This window comes from Neolamprologus multifasciatus, chromosome 23 (assembly GCF_963576455.1).
Source record: "Neolamprologus multifasciatus chromosome 23, fNeoMul1.2, whole genome shotgun sequence".
Taxonomy (NCBI): Eukaryota; Metazoa; Chordata; class Actinopteri; order Cichliformes; family Cichlidae; genus Neolamprologus; species Neolamprologus multifasciatus.
In genome coordinates, this window is record NC_140460.1 from 32,965,283 (window position 1) to 32,983,704 (window position 18,422).

The 18,422-nt window shown below is 40.3% G+C and overlaps 2 protein-coding genes across 7 annotated transcripts in view; one reads left to right on the plus strand and one right to left on the minus strand.

Annotated features, from left to right (window-relative positions):
• Nucleotides 1–5,713, minus strand: part of LOC146492038 (gamma-aminobutyric acid receptor subunit alpha-5-like) — a 49,002-nt gene extending 43,289 nt beyond the window's left edge. Inside the window, exons 1-3 of one of the 3 annotated variants that reach the window (XM_085152667.1) lie at nucleotides 3,207–3,924; nucleotides 2,543–2,624; nucleotides 1,074–1,198 (exon numbers count right to left, since the gene is read on the minus strand). In XM_085152667.1, coding sequence (XP_085008793.1) covers nucleotides 1,074–1,198; nucleotides 2,543–2,624; nucleotides 3,207–3,222 — 223 coding nt within the window. In that variant the 5' untranslated portion in view covers nucleotides 3,223–3,924. Of the gene's footprint in view, nucleotides 1–1,073; nucleotides 1,199–2,542; nucleotides 2,625–3,206; nucleotides 3,925–5,691 lie in introns of those variants that run through there. The other 2 variants (XM_085152668.1, XM_085152666.1) reach the window with 2 other exon arrangements.
• The window catches only part of LOC146492039 (gamma-aminobutyric acid receptor subunit beta-3-like), a 94,815-nt gene that overhangs the window by 28,540 nt on the left and 47,853 nt on the right, over nucleotides 1–18,422 (plus strand). For 3 of the 4 annotated variants that reach the window (XM_085152657.1, XM_085152660.1, XM_085152662.1), the window contains 3 exons: nucleotides 5,716–5,763; nucleotides 7,585–7,676; nucleotides 7,780–7,847. In XM_085152657.1, coding sequence (XP_085008783.1) covers nucleotides 5,716–5,763; nucleotides 7,585–7,676; nucleotides 7,780–7,847 — 208 coding nt within the window. The other variant, XM_085152661.1, reaches the window with a different exon arrangement.

Below are 18,422 nucleotides of genomic sequence, written 5' to 3' on the forward strand. Positions count from 1 at the left end.
AGTTTTACATCTTAAAGGTATAACACTGTGAAGCAAATAATGCTCGGGTTTAATGTTAATGTATGCAAATGGTTAGGATCAATTCAATCAATATTCAACAATAGTGTCAGCATTTGAACCCACCTCCCTATCCCCCTCTCAATGGCTTCAGTGTGGTCACTCAACACGAACCACACAAAGCAACCTGGATTCATGATTTCTCTGTCAGCGGATTCCTTCTAAAGATGTTGAGGGAAAACAGGCAACTTGTTTCTTTTATTTGTTCCAAAATCACAAAACTCTCTGAATACCAATGTGGACCAGGGGAAGCTGGGCTTGGTCACTCTGTGCAGAGTAGCTTGTTGAATGAAAGCCTGAATATATATTTATAGGCCCTCTTGTCAAAGGTAGCAACCGTTACCAGGATGTGAGAGAGGACGGGCTTTTGCAATGACACATCAGGCATGTGGCATGAAAACAAAAAATACAAAAAAGCTCTTCTTTCCTTCTCACGTGGAACGAGTAGTGTATATACGTGACCAACAAGCCCAACCAGACCTGTGTCAGGAGCTTGCAGAAATTCAACGGGAAACAGCACGACTGCAGAAAGGAAAAATCAAAAGCTTTCATTTGAAGCATCTCCATCTCTGAATGGCAATTTGTTGCCTCTCAAGGTTATCTCCTGTTGCCAGGGTGAGAAGTGAATAAAAACACCTCAGCACACAGAATCGAGGCTGTGTTGAGGATGGCTTGATTGATTTGCTTGAAAAAGAGACAGCCATATGCATTTGCGGGGAACAAAGGAAACAAAAGCACCTGACAACTGCATGCATGCACCTTCACCTCGGCTGACACGGGAGCAAATTCCACATCTGCTTGCACAGTTTCAACCCCCGTGTACCTGCCAGTCTCCCAGCATTCTCCAATGAATCAGAGCATGAAATCACAGCAGGAAACCAGGCTTCCCCTGGCCAAAGTAGGGTTAGAAGGTTAGCACAGTGGGAGGTCCAAATGTGGCACTATCGTACTAAGACTACTAAATGTTCCTTTCAAAAAGAAACAAAAAGAAAAACACAAAATAGCTGGAAGCAAACCTCCGAGCCCTGGCCGAAGCCTGTTGTCGTAACCGTCCAGGAGCCCGTCCAGGATTCTGGTGAAGACTGTGCTGTTGTCGTTGGTGCCCACCTCCTTCTCAGCTTCTGAGGATGACTGGCAGAGACTGAGAGAGGAAGGAAACAAAAGGAAGCAGACCTCAGAAACACAACACAACACAATTGTTGTGATTAATTGGCTTGCCGCATTAACGGCAGGCTTGTTGCGATTAATTATTGAACACAAGCGCTGCCTCAAATCTACCAGTAGAGGTAATTAAGGGTTTGACATGTGATCCAAATACAAACAAATGAGTTCTTCCTTTGAATACAGCGGGGGAGCGAGGCAGCATAGAGGATCTTTTTACAAAGAACGGCAAGTGGCGAAGGGAGGGAAACGCACAAAAGGTCATAAACGGGGTTTGATCGACTTGGATGAGAGTGGACTGCTGACAGATCTCCCTGCTTAAGCGGCATTAGAGCACAGAACAGCTCGGATATGAAATCAGTCAAAGGGAGCGGGATCTAAAAATTTGAAGGTGCTTTGAGTCACCTGCAAATAGAGGCGTAAAAATCTGTCACAATGCTTTTGACCGCAAAGCAAAACTGAACGTAGCCTTTTTAAAAAGTTCAAAACCTTCCACAATATCGAGAAAATGTGAAGTAACAACTGCTATAATGTTGTGTTCAAAATATGTATTTCGTTATAGAGATAAAAAGTTGTACTTGGGTTTAATACCAACTTCTACCATACGATAGTGTAGTGAGTCACTTAGCATCAGATTCTGTTCTGATTCTGAATTCAATAGTTGTTTACTTGGTAAATACAGGGCCAGTATTGCCAAAGTCAATACCAATAGCGATACTTTTAGCATATAAAAGCAGCTTATGTAGGGGATACTAGTAAATCTTGATTTATGAGATAGATAATCAATTTGTAAATTCTAACACATTTTAATGACCACTAGAGCAGTGTGATTTTTACTTTCCAAAATAAAGAGTTAACACAGAAAACCACACTTTTCAGCTTTTCATGCATATATGGGCCTGTCCCTGATGCACTTCAGTCAACTTCTGTTCTATAGATCATAAAAAATAGACATGAAAGTCAAGCCGCAATAAGAGATGGTTGAGGTATATTTTTCCATTTCCAAAAAGTGATTAATTTGACACAATTCAGTGGGTTAGATACTGAACTTAAAGAACAGAAGAAAAGTATCGATCCTATCCCACTACTATGATCAGATACCAATACATGCGTTGGTATCATTCTATCGGTCTGCACACCTATAAATAGCAGATTGGTATTTACAAATGGCACAATCGGAAACATCTCAGCATGCTCGCAGGTGTTGAGTAATTAGAAAAAGTACCTTTAGTGTCATGAATCCATTTACTTTTTGGGGAAAAAAAGCTTTATATAACTGTTAAACTTTATTATTATTATTATTTTCATTTTTAAATCTCTTTACCTGTTTTGACATCTGCAAAGAAGCAGGAGGGAAACGAGGAGCCTTGCCGTGACGGATATCCGGCTCACTTTACTGTTGAGAGCTACCACACACACACCCAGAAGGAGACAAAGAACAGAATAAAAAGGGCATCACAGAATCAATAAATAACACAGAAACAACACTGAGGTCAAGGATTCCCCGTAAGGCCAGACACGGGAAAAGTCTTCACCTCACTGCATACAGAGAGCATTACAGCAAACACTAAATCAAGCAGCGGGACAATCTCTGTTTCAATTGGCGTGGGGTGAGGGGGGGGGGGGGGGGTGCAAGGTGCAACTATTTAATATTAAACAAAAATAACTAATTAATTCTTTGGTAAAAATTCCAATAAGGAAAGAAAGAAAAAAACAACTCGGCATGCTCAAAAACACCACATAGGCTGGTAAATAAAAGAGGCTCATAGAGAGGCATGTTTCCTGCAGTATCAGTCCCATTGTGTAAAAGCTTTCACTGCGTTCCAATCCAGCCTATTACAATAAACGGGCCACCCCCTATCCTCCCATCCCTCTTCTCCACCTTTCCCCACTCTCTCCATCACCGAAAAAACCCATGAAACTCACACTTATTTGTCTGATCAGAAGGAAAAAACAGAGAGGTAACGGGAGGAAAAATAGGGGCTAACCTGCACGCGGATCCATGACCAGCAAGGTTTAGTTTTTGTTGCTTTCTTTCCAAACAGCGACAGGAGGCTTTGGGGTCTCCAGTCAGCGAAACTGGAAGATCGCGGGTCCAATCACTAAATTCCCGTGCTGGTCGGCTCTCTCTCCCCTCCTCCTTCTCTTTAGCTTCTTTCGGCTCTCTCTCTCTCTCTCTCTCTCTGTGTGTGTGTGTGTGTCTCTCTCTCTCTGTCTCTCTCTCTCTCTCCTTCAATCAGCGCTTCCCCATCAGCAGCTGTTGTAGTAGTCTGTCTGCTCTGCTCCTCCTATAGGCTTGACCGCCTCGCTTATTCTTTAGTGCCTGCTGCGCCGTGTTTCCCGCATCGCCTCCAGAGGTGTTGCAGCAGCAGCATCACACAGAGTGCCTCCTCGCTGGTGTCCACCGACCTCGGAGGAGACCGGATTCGCTCCACATTTTTCTTGTCTCTGTGCCCTTTCCTGTACCGCCTACTGCCGGTGCGAGAGAATGAAGTGCCGCAACAGAGGCTAATAATTACCAAATAGGTGCTCCCTATTGGTGGGCTGGAAGGAGGATGCGCAGAATTCGACATCATCCATTAATGAGAATGTGAAAGAAGCATGCAATATATGGGGGCTCAAACTACTTCCACGGACTTTTGCACCTGAAACGTCACACAGTAGCACACTACTGAAATCATTTAACCAGGATTTTAATTTGGCCTCTTTAGCTTTTGCTATTTCTTATGAAGAAGTGCCTGATTTCAGTAGTTTAGTCATTCTTTCTAAATAGCCTATTTGTTTGAATTACTATATGTAGCCATTAGCTAACAGCTGATCCTTGTAGGCTAGCTAATAGTAACAATTTTTATACATATTTGTAGACTGCAATTTGGACTCTTAGCTGTTTTATTATGCTAGTTGTGTGTTATCAATACTTACAAATATTTCACTAAAACAGCTTAATTAATAACTTACTATTGCAGAGATTGTTTTTGTGATTTTTATTATCTGTATTTAAAAATAATTTGTTTGTTGGTTGGATTTGTGCTACCTCCACTGTCCACTCTTTCAACCCTTTCATTTCATCCACCTAGATGACTATTTAACAGTTTAAGTTGTGCCATATAGTTAGTTCACTTGCTATCCCAACATATTTGTATTTATAGTTGCTGTAGCTATTCTGTTTATTATTGATAAAGTTCTACTGGGTTTTGAAATAAAGTCAGGTTCTGAAACATCAATAATTGGTTTATTAAGTTGGCCGGACAAGTAAAACAACATGATAAATGTGTATAATTACAGAAAGAGCTCTCATTGCTCATACTGTAATTGTAAACTGTACAACTTTCATTAGTTCACAGAAAGTTTCTTTTTTTAATCAATTCTTTTTTTAAAAAAAGATTATTCACTGTAAAGAAAGAAAAAAATGAGGATATTTTCTGTCTTTTAATTGTTTGGTAAAGGCAGCGTGGTGTGCATGTGGGACATATTTATCAATGGAAAAAGCTGTAAAACTTATGAAAGCACAGTTAAAAGTTACAAATATAGGCACTTCTTCACATTTGAGCTGTCCAGTTGACCGGACTGGAGTCTTTGCCCGGCCGATTCTGGCCCCCTGGCCTTATGTTTGACACTGTTTCCACTGTCCACACATTCCAAGTCATAAAATGTGTCATTATTCGTGACAGTAACTATGAGTAACGAAGTGAAATGACTTGTGTGTCCATATGTGTGAAGAGTCTGCGACCCGTATGACAACACAGACTGGGGGCAAATCACTGTGAGAGAAACAGTATTCGGTCGGCTTGTTTAACCCCGAGCCACTAAAACAAGCGCTCGCAAGAAACACGTCAGAGTAGTTATCATCCTGACGATTGCCATAAGAGGGTAGCCGAGTTCCATCTTTCGTAGACGATAATTAGCTGGTAAACTTAACCTCCCTCTACTTTCTTGAATCCGTCTGGAGGTGCAGTCTGCGGACGGGAGCTGCAGCCAAAATACCCTCGGGAGCGTGATTTCAGCACCGCGCCTGGTGCGAACAAGCTCGCTGAGTGTTGCCCGTTTGGACGAGTGTGAATGAAAATGATGGCGAAAAAGCCAAGCCCCCCCTCTCCCCCCCCCCCCCCCCCCCCCCCAAACTCACCACCACCTCTCTCTGTGGTAGGAAGATAAGGGTTGGGGGAGGTGTTGTGAGATGCTTTTTTATCCTGGAGGGGGCTCCAGGGGGAAATCGACTGGCTTTCAATATTTTGCCCTGCAGGCATCCCACTGTTTCAGACCTCTGCGTTACTGCAGGAAAGACTGGGTGGAATACGAGGCTATGCAGAGCACAGTCACACAACACATCAGACAGGCTCCAACACGCATAAGAGACCAGTGATATTAATAATAATAAACTTATAACCACAATTAAATTCGGGGAAACATTAAGCTGCAAACGGGAGGAAAGAATTTCTTTTTCAGTGTCTTCATGTTATTTTCTAATTAATGATGTCATCAACTTTCTTCTTTCAGGAATGCTGTTAACGGAAACAAGAAGCTGATCGCCATCTATGACACCCGGTATGAACTATCACAGCACGCGCATTCCTCATCCAGGCTCCTCCACTGGGTCTTGTGCAAGCGCGTCCGCGCGTGCACGCGGTCCTAATTAGCCTGTTCACAAATTTTTGACCCCGACTCTCTAAATAATTTATGGTGCAGTCCACACATTTTAAATCAGACACAAAATGGCCATCAACAGATAACAGGCCAATAAATCATAAGCATCGATTAATGGGTTGATAAATGCTGCCTGTCTCCACTCCATATTGTTCAGGGCCCGCCATTTTTACAGGAAACCCAAGGGAAGGGGTTTGGTGAAGATGGTGTGGGGTGCACTGTAAAAAAATGAGAATTTTAATAAGAGAGTTTGGCTTAGTGCTTTGTAATGTGGGTGTTTTTGAGAGTGGGAGAAGGGGTGGGGCAACGGCTTAATTAGTGTTCTAAAAATCATGTCCACTGATTACTGAGGTAACCGAGGAAGTGAAGATAAGTAATCAGTGGAAACAAGCTTAACTAAACAACATGTGTATTTTCAGTTCAATGTCTTTCAAATAGCCCAAATCACAACAAAAGTCACCTCAGTGTCCTTTATATTGTAAAGTAAAGACCCTATGTAATAGAGAGAAACCCCGACAATCAAACGGCCCTCTTTGAGCAAGCACTTGGGGACAGTGGGAAGAAAAACTCCTTTCAAACTGGAAGAAACCTGTTAAAAAGGCAGATCCGTTTAAAGTAGGCACAGCCATGCCAAAATGGAATCCCCCACATTCTGTAGCAGAATCAACCATAATTTTTTTTTATCATTACTCAATAACTCTGAGTAAGTGCGACTGCCATATGGTTACAAGTCAGCCATCTTATTTATTGCTGAATGCATACATAAACATGTAAACATAAAGTTGAATTATAACTTGCTGAACTGCCCCCCCCCCCGGCCCCCAGTTGATGTTTATTTGTTAAATTTAAAAATATATATATCTTTACCGTCCTCAAAAAACAAACAAACAAAAATACAAACAAAAAAAGAAACCGCAAATGCGCCCCTGCTGATAAATTCTAGGGCCAAAAACAGACACGAGGTTTATTAGCAGAAATAAGTGGATTTTAACAAAAGTCTGCTTTAAAATGCATTCCCTAAAAAAGAAAAAGAGTTTAACAGCTCACCAAATATATAAAATGAAAAGCTTGAATTTGCAGATTCTACCTCAGCATTTTTTTTACAGTGTTTTAAGTGTTGGGGCTTCGCTTCTAATTTGAACAAGCCGAGTGCCTTCACCACCAGCGCCGCCACCAGCAGCAGCAGCAGCATCGCCCCCCTGTATGTTCTCTCCTCATCAATATGCGCTTCAGCTCCTGAATGTAAGAGCCTCTCGCACAGTCAGAGACGGCAAAAAGGAAAGCGGAGCCAATATTTATGACAGGGAGGCGATGTCAGCCCATATTTCACATCTGACTCCATCCACAGCGAGCTGCTGACTTTTCCGCGGCTCAGTCTACTTTCTTGCTTTTTTGGGGGGGCAATCGATGGATTTACTCTGGATTTGAAGAGTGTCCGTCTCGGCTGTTGATTGCAGGGGGGTGAGCTCTCTGCTGTTGCTGCCTTCGTGCTTTACAATTACAAAAAGGAAAAGGGGGGATGTTTGCTTTGCACAAGCTTCGTCAATTTCGCGTCTTGTCCGCACTGGTTATCGGTTCGATTGTGTGTTGCGCAAAAAGGTGAGTGATCTTCTCATTATTTTCTTCTTCTTTCTTTTCTGAGAAGTCAAGGTTATTGCCTGGGCTGATTGATGCGGGAGTCAAGGTGATGTTTTCTTTTCTTTGCTTCTGCTGTCATTTCAGCGTCAATGAACCGGGCAACATGTCTTTTGTGAAGGAGACGGTGGATAAACTACTTAAAGGATACGACATCCGACTGAGGCCGGACTTTGGAGGTATGCTCCGCATCCCCCAGCTTTATTTTTGGCGCCATTTACAGTGTTGTGGTCAGACGTAGAGGTGGAGGTCTGTAATCATGACATAATTACTCTGTTCTAGGGCCCCCTGTCGCTGTTGGCATGAGCATAGACGTGGCCAGCATAGACATGGTGTCAGAAGTCAACATGGTGAGTGGAGTCACACTTCATGAACCCTTAATCCACAGCAGTCCTGCCTCTGCCTCAGTGCCAGGGGCATATACAGAAGGGGGTCATGGGGTGGTACCTGTACCCCCCCCCCCCCCCCAAATGTTCCTGCCTCCCAACAAAGCTGCTAAGCGAGAGTACTGCTGTGTTGCATGTAATATAGTGCATTTTACCAAGTACTTTACTGTAAAACTTAACAGTTTTAATGTACTTTAAGTATTTATCTTATGCTGCTTTGTTGTCCACTATATTTTGGATTCAAATATTGTACCTTTTACTCTATAGTATTTATTTCAATGCTCTTGTTAAAAAAAACAAACCAAGAAACAAAAACAAAAAAACAACCGTGTACTTTTTCCATGTATTTTTTCTGAATTTAGGGTGTGATTTTCAATGCATGTTTTTGCTTCTTGGTTCATATGGTAGAGCAATGCAGTAACAACTGATCGTGTTAACAGACAGACAAACCAAATTATACCACAAGTATTTCTTGTAAGAAGTATACAATGTGTTTGCACTTTTGTCTAAAATACCTTAACAGTACATAAAGAATTGCATTGTAAGTTTGGGGAACCTGCATCATAAGACAGGCTGTACTATGTACTAAGTGTAACCCATAAATCTAAGAGCTTAAAAACGTATTTCACCATTCAGTATTTTATACACTCTATATAATGGCACAGGGCTGCACATGATAATTTTGATCAAATATCCTTAGTTCCTGTAGCCCCCCCCCCCCCCCCCCCCCCCCCCCCCCTTCAAGTCCATTATGCGATGGTCAGATGGATGGGTTGGATTTCCTGTAAGCACTAAAACAGCTTTATCTCACACACTGCCAGCACCCCACATACACAGAAGCCTGGGTGTGAAAAAAGAAAACCCTCCAACATAATACAGCTTCCTGCTCCTGTTTCCAACAATCCTCATCCTCAGACACTGACTCACTTAGAGGATGGATTAAAGCAGCAGCCATGAGTTTCCAGTCAATAGTCCACATACTGTACCATCCAGGCACAGTAAAGGAAATACATTTTTCCATTGAAGCCCTCTTTTATCTGCAAAAAGAAACCCTTTCTCATTGTGCTTGTTAACCACAGAAGCCACAGTTAGCAGTGTCCTCCCATGAGGGCCCCTCTGAGCAGACAGCTATCACGAAACTCTGATTGGATTTGCTAATTCATGGGCTGATGCCATTTTTTTTTGACACGTGCACATGCCGGGAAGTCACTTCAGGCTATTGTATCTTAAAATATCAGCCAACGCTGACCCAAATTATACTGCAAAATGAGTGGCACCGTGTCACCCGGCTGCCGGCGACAGATTTTAAGGACTCCGGCATCGAACTGAATGGCGGACATTGTGTTTCCAGACCAACACCTCTCCTCGGCTACATTTCACAGCCCAGTGCATGTGCAGGTGCAACCATTAGGATATTTATTAGAGCTGATGGCTCCTGAGCCCATGTGCTTTCTTTCTTTATAACAACACAGACAAGCGCAGCAGTCAGAGTCAGGTCAGGCAGGGAGTGCTGTACATGTACAGCATCAACACAGATGTCATAATGACATAATGGTGATCTTGATTGAGTCTACTGAGAAGGACGAAAAAAGAAAGTGTTTCATTTCACTATATAGTATTAGAAAACTGTCACTATTTATCTATAGAGAGGAGGGTGTATAAGTGTGGGCGGGTACTGATCAATACCAGTGACTCAGTGATTACTTTGACAATTGACTTTTCTGCCAGTAGTCTGAGGCAAGAAAAGTGGTGCTTTTATCCAGATGTTGCAAGAATCTCACAGATGAACTATTTCTGCTAGAAGCTATGTACAACAAATACATCATAGGATTATGGATTATGTTTAATTTTTGCTTGAGTTTATGCAACAAGAGGTAATTTCTCTTTTTTTGTTAAATGTCTGAGAGTACAAATCTCTTTGAGTAAAGCTAACTAAGCTATTTGTAATAACACGGTCAAACAAAAGAGGATTAAGCAGAAATACTATTAAATGTTCATTGCATCAGCAGAAAATTATAAAATAATGTTCTTAAAACAGTCTATATTATTCAGAAGTGTGAATGCTTGAGTAATTTTGTTCTGTTGTTGCATCTTGAAGATCTTCATATAACTCATAGCCAACTTCTACCAGCATTATTTGTCCAGGTTGGAAAATGATGTGTCTGGATGAAAATAACCTTCTAGCTTGTTGTCTGCTTAACGTGACTGAAAGGAAGTGTTGTTGGTGTTTGAATAAGGTTTTTTATGAGTTATTGATCCTAGAAGTTCAAATAAAACAATTCGTCTTCCAGTTAACCCCTGAAAGCAAAGTAAAATACATCACATTTTAGTTACCTTGGGAGTCAGATGTTGGAACAAGGGAGCAACTCCAGGGTTAATGCGTTCCGATAGGAAAGTCGGAAAAGTGTGTGTTTGTGTTTTTATATATTTTGAAAAATATCCTAGTCCAGCAAACATTGCAGTATTGGATAAGCATCAGCTGATGGTTTTTTCTTGACATCTAGTCAGTTCGAAGTATATCTTCAACGAGACCTAGAAGTCCGTCTTGAGAACGTTTGTGTTCAAGATTTATTTTATGTCTTTTTATGAATTAGAATAAAAAATAAACTAAATGTAAACAATTTCTCAATAGAGAAAACAGGATGAAAAAAACATTCTAACTTGAGATTAACTCAAACCCTACGACCTTTTGCTTCTAAATCCTGTGCTTATCCTACTGAGTTAATTCACAAAACTGTAAATGGCTTCATAGCATTAATTTGCTTATTTTTTAAAACAGTCTCCAGTAACACTAATTTGTTCACAATCATGTACCGGCAATATTAATTGTCACCGTGTCAAAAAAAGCAGAACAAAGATAAATTCATTTAATTCATTCTTTGAAATAATCTGAGTTGTATTATTTGCTTCTTAAGAGATGGTCTGACTTCTAGTCTATGTGAAAACATTGCCAGCATATGTCAGTTTCGACCAGGCAGATGACTTTGAGGTTTCAACCATATTTACCAGGAAGTGACCTAAGGTCACTACTCCATGTCCTTGGGAATAATTCTGGAGATGTTTTATTCTCATTGAGTGGTTGTTGCCAATATAGCCATTCTGAAATGGGGTTTGGGTTTGTGACAAGTTGTTTCTAGGGTTTGTAAAAGACTTCAAATGGAACTCAGATGGTCATAGTGGAGCGTCCAACTCTTAGAGGCCATCAAGGTTCAACTCATTGAGTTCTGTGTGTGTAACGTTTGAAGGCAGAGACTTTCAGAGTAGAGCAGATGGTGGATGAATGCATGGAGGTCAAAGCTGACACAATGACATCAAGATAGGTGGGAAACAGTGCAATACAGTATAATTTCATATTGCATCAACTCAACTTAAAAGAAAGAATATTTTCCTGGTTGTGTTATTTTTTGATATGCAAGGTCACAAACTTGCATTAATGAAGAAGAAGCTCACAGAAGAACAAGAAACGGGATAATGGCAAACAGCAGGAAAAAGCCAATCAGGGAGCTAATTAATTGAACTGACATGTTATTAAAAGTGCATAATAATGAAATGCCCACATACTGACACCCGATAATTTCATAGATGCAAAATTCCCGATTTTTCTTCTTCAGTTACACAGATTGCAGATGATTGTCTTGAGCTATATATACTTTGTATAAGCAATAGAACACCACTGTTGTTGTAATAATATCATACTGTGATTCCCATCCCTGTATATAACTGCTGCCTTTGGCAGATGCTACTAAGATCCACAGGTTCTATTCCAGTTCACTGGTAGTGGAAAAAAGTCAGCACAAGAGGAACTACGCCCTGTAGTAATGGAGCACTTAAGAGATTTTCAAACAGAGGGGAAGAGATGGTGGACTAGTAATCACAGCCTGGTGTAGTGAAGCCAGTCTTCTTCTGTGTTATTTATAACTTAGCTGGAATGCTGCTTTGCCAGCTTACACAGTTTAGTGTCACCAGAATCCCTTCACACATTAATTGTAGCCTTTTGTCTACCTTACTACAGCTAGAGAGGGACATGGCATGTGTTTAAACAAAGTATTACTAAGTAGTAGGTACTGTGCGCTTGATGCTTCAGGGACAAAGGCATCTCTGTTGGGCTGGCTCTCTCATCTCATTATTTCAAAATATCTGCATAAGATCATTAAACCAAACACACCCCAATATATCAAAAGCTAGCAATGAACTGTACATTGAGTGCATGCATGAAGTATTTTGTTTTCACTGAGAGTAAATGGTAAATGGTCTGGTCCTTATATAGCACTTTTCTACTCTAACAGTGCACCCAAAGTGCTTTTCAATAGCACCATTTCTACTTTAGTGTATCAGCTGCTATAGGTGTTAACAAGGGAGAATGACTCTTCTGGTACTGATACTTTACAAGGTCATAAAAAAAACAATAAAAAAACCCCAAAGAAACCCCAAAGCAATAATTGCTTGATTACTGACTGAAAACATAGTTATACAGTGTGGTCATGCAGAATATGGACTTATTGTGACTATATGCCTACTATGCAAGCTTAATATTGGTGAATATGTGCACCTTCATATTCAGTTTTTATGTATTTAAGTAGGCCATGACCTGGAGATGCTACAAATACATTAAACTTACTTCTAAATTTTCACATGATACGACCACTCCCACTGAATATTTTATAGTACCACCACCTCTCTCTTTCACCTTTTCTAATCTCATGTTTACTCTGAGTACGTTTGAAATTACTTACTTTTAATTACTTGCTTAATCCGGTCCTGACTTTTTAAACCCTGACTAGCTGCTCTCACGGCAGGGGCACCGTTTAATCTCAGTGAGGAACTCTTAATAAACAGGGTTAGGGGATAGGGCTAGAACAATTAAAAAATAACAGATTAACCAATATATATTATAAAATAACTAGGGTTATAAAAGTTGCAAACCTACTTTTCACTATTAGGTTTTAACTGAGACCATGAAATTGTTCCAATCGTAACTACTTGCTATGATAGCTTACACAAAAATATAAAATATACAAAAAGGCCATTCTCTAAAACCCCAAATTAAAAGAAAAACAGTGATGCAAAAGACTTGGATTAGTTGGGAAACAGCAGTTTAAAAATCAGGAATCATGCACAGACATAATGTGCAAAAAACCACCCTAAAATCTATCAAATTTGTTCCTACACATGTGAAAACATTTTGGTCTTGTCATTGATTTTCACAATAAAATGACAGACATCTACACTGTGTGACTGCTGATGTTTCCTTGTTTTTGTCTTATGATTTTTTGTAACATTAACTAATATTAACTAATATATGTGTTTGCTAAATTATGACTATGAAACAAATGTTGTTATTTATGTACAAAACAGCTAGTAAACAGAAGCTGCATTTAAGTTAGGAGGAAATTGGCTTTATGAACCTGTATTTAGATGTAAGAAGCTTTATTACCCCTCACCAAATGCCTTTTTGCTGGAGGTTTCTTCCTGTTAAAATGGTGTTCTTCTTCACTACTGCCTCCAAGTGTTTGCGCAGGGGTTTTTGCTAATGTGATTAATGGGTTATTCTCTCCATTATTGTGGGATCTTTACCTTACAATAAGAAACACATTGAGACCATTGTTGTTGTGAATTGAGGGAAACATGAGTGTCTGTAACACGCTGTGCGAAATCCAGTATTTTTCAAAGTATTTCATTATGCAGAAGGATCTTTACCGTACAATATACAGCACTCTTAAAATGTACACTGATATGATTAGGATGAAATTGTTGCTGTTTCTTATCATCTGTGATTTGGTGTCGAATAATTAAGTCTGTGTTTTTTAATAGAACTGTAAGAGTATTCTAAAAATAGTAAAAACAGTTCACCTTTTAATGATAATGGCTGTTATAAAATTTTACCCTGAAGTCTTAAACCTTTAGTTGATTATGCCATGTGAGGAGGGACTTGTTACCTTTAGTTTCTGAGGAATGCTGTCATGCAGGGGTACAAGGTGAAAAAGCTAAAAGCTTTCCTTCTTAACAGTTTAGTTGCTAACATTAGCTCGCTAACCCAGCAAACTATTCTCCACAGAGCAGAGGAAGAGTAGCTGAACAGCCAGGGAGTCAGACAGCTGAGATCATACTTAAACTGATAATTAATTTGCTCCATGTCTCATTGCCACCCATTCCCAAGGGACCGTGCATCTGCGGTCGTTAAATGGGCTGTTCGTGGCTGTTAGCCAGTGTTGAAGCCAAAACATTACTGGTGGAGCTGTTTATTACTTTCAGCGTTTGACATTTGGTGAATGATATTCATCCAATGCGGGGACCGTCTGTGGTTTTAGCACAGGGACGCGTGCTCTGCAGGGAAATAGATAATGAGCGCTTTTGTCCAGACCATTGATCAACACTAAACAGCACAGCCCAGATAAATGTTGCTGTCTGTGTTGTGTGGAGCAAAAAGACAATTTTCTATCCTGCATTCATTTCAATAACAATTCCCCTTCACCAGCCCAGTGAAACAGCCCCGCAGGCATAATTGGGAAAATTTGTCTTAAAAGTTGAGGGTTTATTGAGACAAGCACTGCTTGCTACGCTGAAATGAGTCTTGGATCCTTCTCAGCTTGTTCTACAAGGAGCACAGATTTGAACATATCCCTGCCAGATTTCAGGCTTGTGACGTTCTTTCTCAAGCAAACACAAAAACAGACTGTTGTACAGTACAACGCAAACACACGACAAGTGCCTAAGGTTTGGAGAGATTGAGTATAAAGCTGTTTTTGCAGCTTGAGTGCGGGTCAAAAATCCAAATAGAGATCCAAAATTTTCGCACTGTCATAGAAAACTAGGACAACCTAAAGCATCTAAAGATCCCCGCTAAAAATCGGGTGAGGTTTAGGCCAAAGGTCAAAAAGCAATAGTGGCAGAGAGATCAGGTGAAAAAGGGTTCAGGTCAGTCATGGAAGGTACAAGTTATAGTTTGAGGTGAAGGAGATGTCAAACGGTGTGAGCTAACAGAAAACTGGCATCAATGTTACAGGGTGACGGATGTGCAAATCTGGTTCAAAGAGAAGACTAATTGATCTTGTAACGGACTGGAAACGGACACATAGGCTACGTTCACACTGCAGGCGAAAGCGCATCAAATCTGACTTTTTTGACCCTGTGCGACCCATATCCGATCATGGTATGACAGTGTGAACAGCACAAATCCAATATTTTCATATCCGATCTGGGTCACTTTCGTATGTGGTACTGAATCTGATACATATCTGATGTTTTAGAAAGCGACTGCTGTTTGAATGGCCATGTCGCATTAAATCCGTCTTTTACGTCACTGACACAAGACAGATGCCAATTATCAGCGCCGGAGAAGACATCGCGAACGCTTCCTGGCCATCCAGTGTAGATGTCAGTGAAAATGTTGGGAAGACAACGTTGGAGAAATGTGAACATTTTATTTGTACTGTATAATCTGCAGATTCTGACAGAAATCTGCAACTATCCTTTGAAGCACCGCTCCTCTAAAACAGCAATAAGGATAATTATTAGGCCATATGTAAATAACAAAATAACTTTATCACTTAAAGCAAAATTGGGAAACGTAAAGTCCGAAACAAGTCTTTATATTAAGGGCCATCAGTCAAACAATACTGTTTGGTCTGGGTCTAAACAGAGCGCGTTGTGTGTGACGTCTTCTTTTGTGCATGCGGGCCACTTTGAGGGTTCACACTAGAGCGCGTTTGCTGTAACATTTGTAGTGTGAACAAGCAGACAAAAAAATCAGAATTGAGCATTAAGACCTGCAGTGTGAACGTAACGATAGACATCTTGAGATAGTCAGACTCATTAATGTTATTCAACTATTTAGTTTGGGGAAATAATTTCAGGACTGTGCAAAAATACTTGGGAATTCACAACATTTCAATGAGTATCATTATTTTTTTAACTTAACGGAATTAAATAGGGGGAAAAAAAATATGCATATTAGATACTGGCAATTGCATAATTTTCTCCTACATTTAAATCTGGATTCTAGAAAAAAATTCTTGACATTTGGTTATACTTAGTTTCAAAGTAGAATAATAGGGACAGTCCACAAATTACTTGTAGTTTAGAAATTGGAAATTGTGACTTAAAAAAAAAAAGTCACTACCTAGCAAACATTGTTGAACCCTTTCCTGGGTTGAACAATGGATGATTGCAGTTGACATGTTTCCATGTAGATTAGAGGTCGGGTCAAACCATCTTTTAGAACATGAGGAATACGGATCTGATTATTGCAAAGAAGGACTTAATTTAATTTGACTTAATTTTGACAAAAACCTTTTTTAAGAAACCTCTACATTTAAATGCAATTTTAGTCTTGCATGGTGAACTTAATGCATTGGACTCTCACAGTTAACCCTCCCTGTCCATGATGTTAGCATTCTAGTCAGTTTAGTAAGTGATGAATTTTGAAGCATGAGATTGCGGATTGCGGAAGTCTATTTCTTCTCCTTCTATCAGGGAATTTTTAAAAAATATGTTTGCTTTGTTTTATTCATGAACATAATCTTTTGCTTTCTAGAAAGTCTAAGATTTTGACGTTGAAGATGTACCGCAAACTGATGTCATGGAAACTAACTTTACTGAACTTTAACTTTATACTGAATTTGAAACTATTTTTCTACAATGACTATAAGTCAAGAAAAGACCACCAGTCAATATATATTCGACATCGCAATGTTGAATGACATTATAGGGTATCGTGTGTAGAATTTTGGAGTGAAAAATGAATTTAATCAATTCTGGGAAAAGGCTGTAACGTGACAGCATGTGGAACAAGTGAATTCTCTGAGTTCTTTCTGTTTCTGATTTCTAGATTTAATATTTTAAACTTGGAAAGCTTGCTTCTCTAACTTCTAATAATGGTGACGCCATTTCATTCAAAGGATCCTAGAATAATGTATAATGCTTAAGATTTGACCCCCACAATCCAGGTAATGTGCACAATCCTTTAGTCGTTTTGGTTCGCTTTGAGTTCACTTGGATTTTTTGCTGTGTTAAAACAAACATGGGCAAAAGCTACAAGTTTACAAAGTCATCAACTGATTCGCACCAGAGTAAACGAACTATAGGTGTGAAAAATGCTCTTAATAATGCTGGACACTTGGAAAGTGAACCTGCTGTTTGTTGTTTGTAGTTTGCTGTGTACCTCGGTGATTCACCTGGCTCCTATGCATATCGCAACACTGGTTCTATTTGATGTGGGGTGGGTTTTATATTTCATCAGCCTCTGCCAGAGTCTAAGATGGTCTGTGCAGGGCTTTTAGCCTTGGGAATCTTACTGGACACAGCACATGGGCAATCAGCGCATCAGGAGATCTGAGAAATAAAAGCAAGAGGAGAGCTGGAAGAGCTAAAGATTTGTTGAGTGGCTGAGGGAAAGAGGAGAGCAGAGAAAGCAAAAGATCAAAGACGTGCGGAAAGCGGGGAGAGGAGGGGGTAGCTGTGGGAAATACCCCGCAAACTTGTGAGGCAGGAAATGTGAATATGGCATCTGGTTGGTCCAGAAATCCACCTGGTGGGGCAGGTTGACTCTACCAGTAGCTGCCACTCCATCGGCGCGAGCTGCTACACTAGCAGATGCTGCAGAGTCTGAGAAAGGCGCACTAATTACCTCTGAGGTTTGTTTGCGGTGTGCCGAGGGCCTTCGGCTGATGAGAAACGCATACTAGGACAAGATCAGAGCAAGGCAAAACAGATTATGTGTGTGCCAAGGCAGAGGAAACTAGTTGTACACTTAAGAAGGACTTACTTGAAAATGTGTCATTTATTTGGTTTGCTGTCACAGAGAGAGGACTTTTTACTTTTCAGATATACGCAGGACTGTCAGATTAATGTGAGGTTTGGAGGTTGAAATATAACATAAACACTGTTATTAAGAAAGTTTATTTGCCAAATAAGAGTGCCATGTGTGGGAGTGTTTTTCATTTCCACGACCTTCTCTTGCAAGACCAACAGGACCAAGGACCAACAGGCGCAAATCTCTGTTGCAGTAAGAGCTATCAAGGTCTTTATATCCAAACCCATTACGTGTACCTTATGAAAGTCATCACAGGAAATTAAATTACAGCTCAATGAAGGTGCAGGTCCCTGCACACAGAAATGGTCAGAGTCTGCACTGTGAATGTAGTTTCAGTAACAGGCTTAACAACCTAGTCATCCGTACACCCACGCTTGCGTGTGGGTGTCGAAAAGTAGAAAAAAACCCTGTCATTATGGAAAGGTGAAAAGATCTCCAGCTCCATTGCTGTTTCTCCAAATGTTCCTGCTGCCTGCTCGGTTTTTTTTTTTGTTTTTTGTTTTTTAAAACAGCAACAGCAACACAACAAGCCTTTTTGATTTGTTTGCCTTGACAAGCGCCTTCACATTTCACAGGTTTCTCTGGTTGTCAATTGTGGAGTTCCTGTTTGCTTAACGTTAATTACGTCACACAAACGGTCTAAGGTCTGATTGTTGTGCCAACTGCATCTATATACTGTCTTATTGCATAAAATACATCTTGGAGTCAGATGTTGCCAATGCATTAAC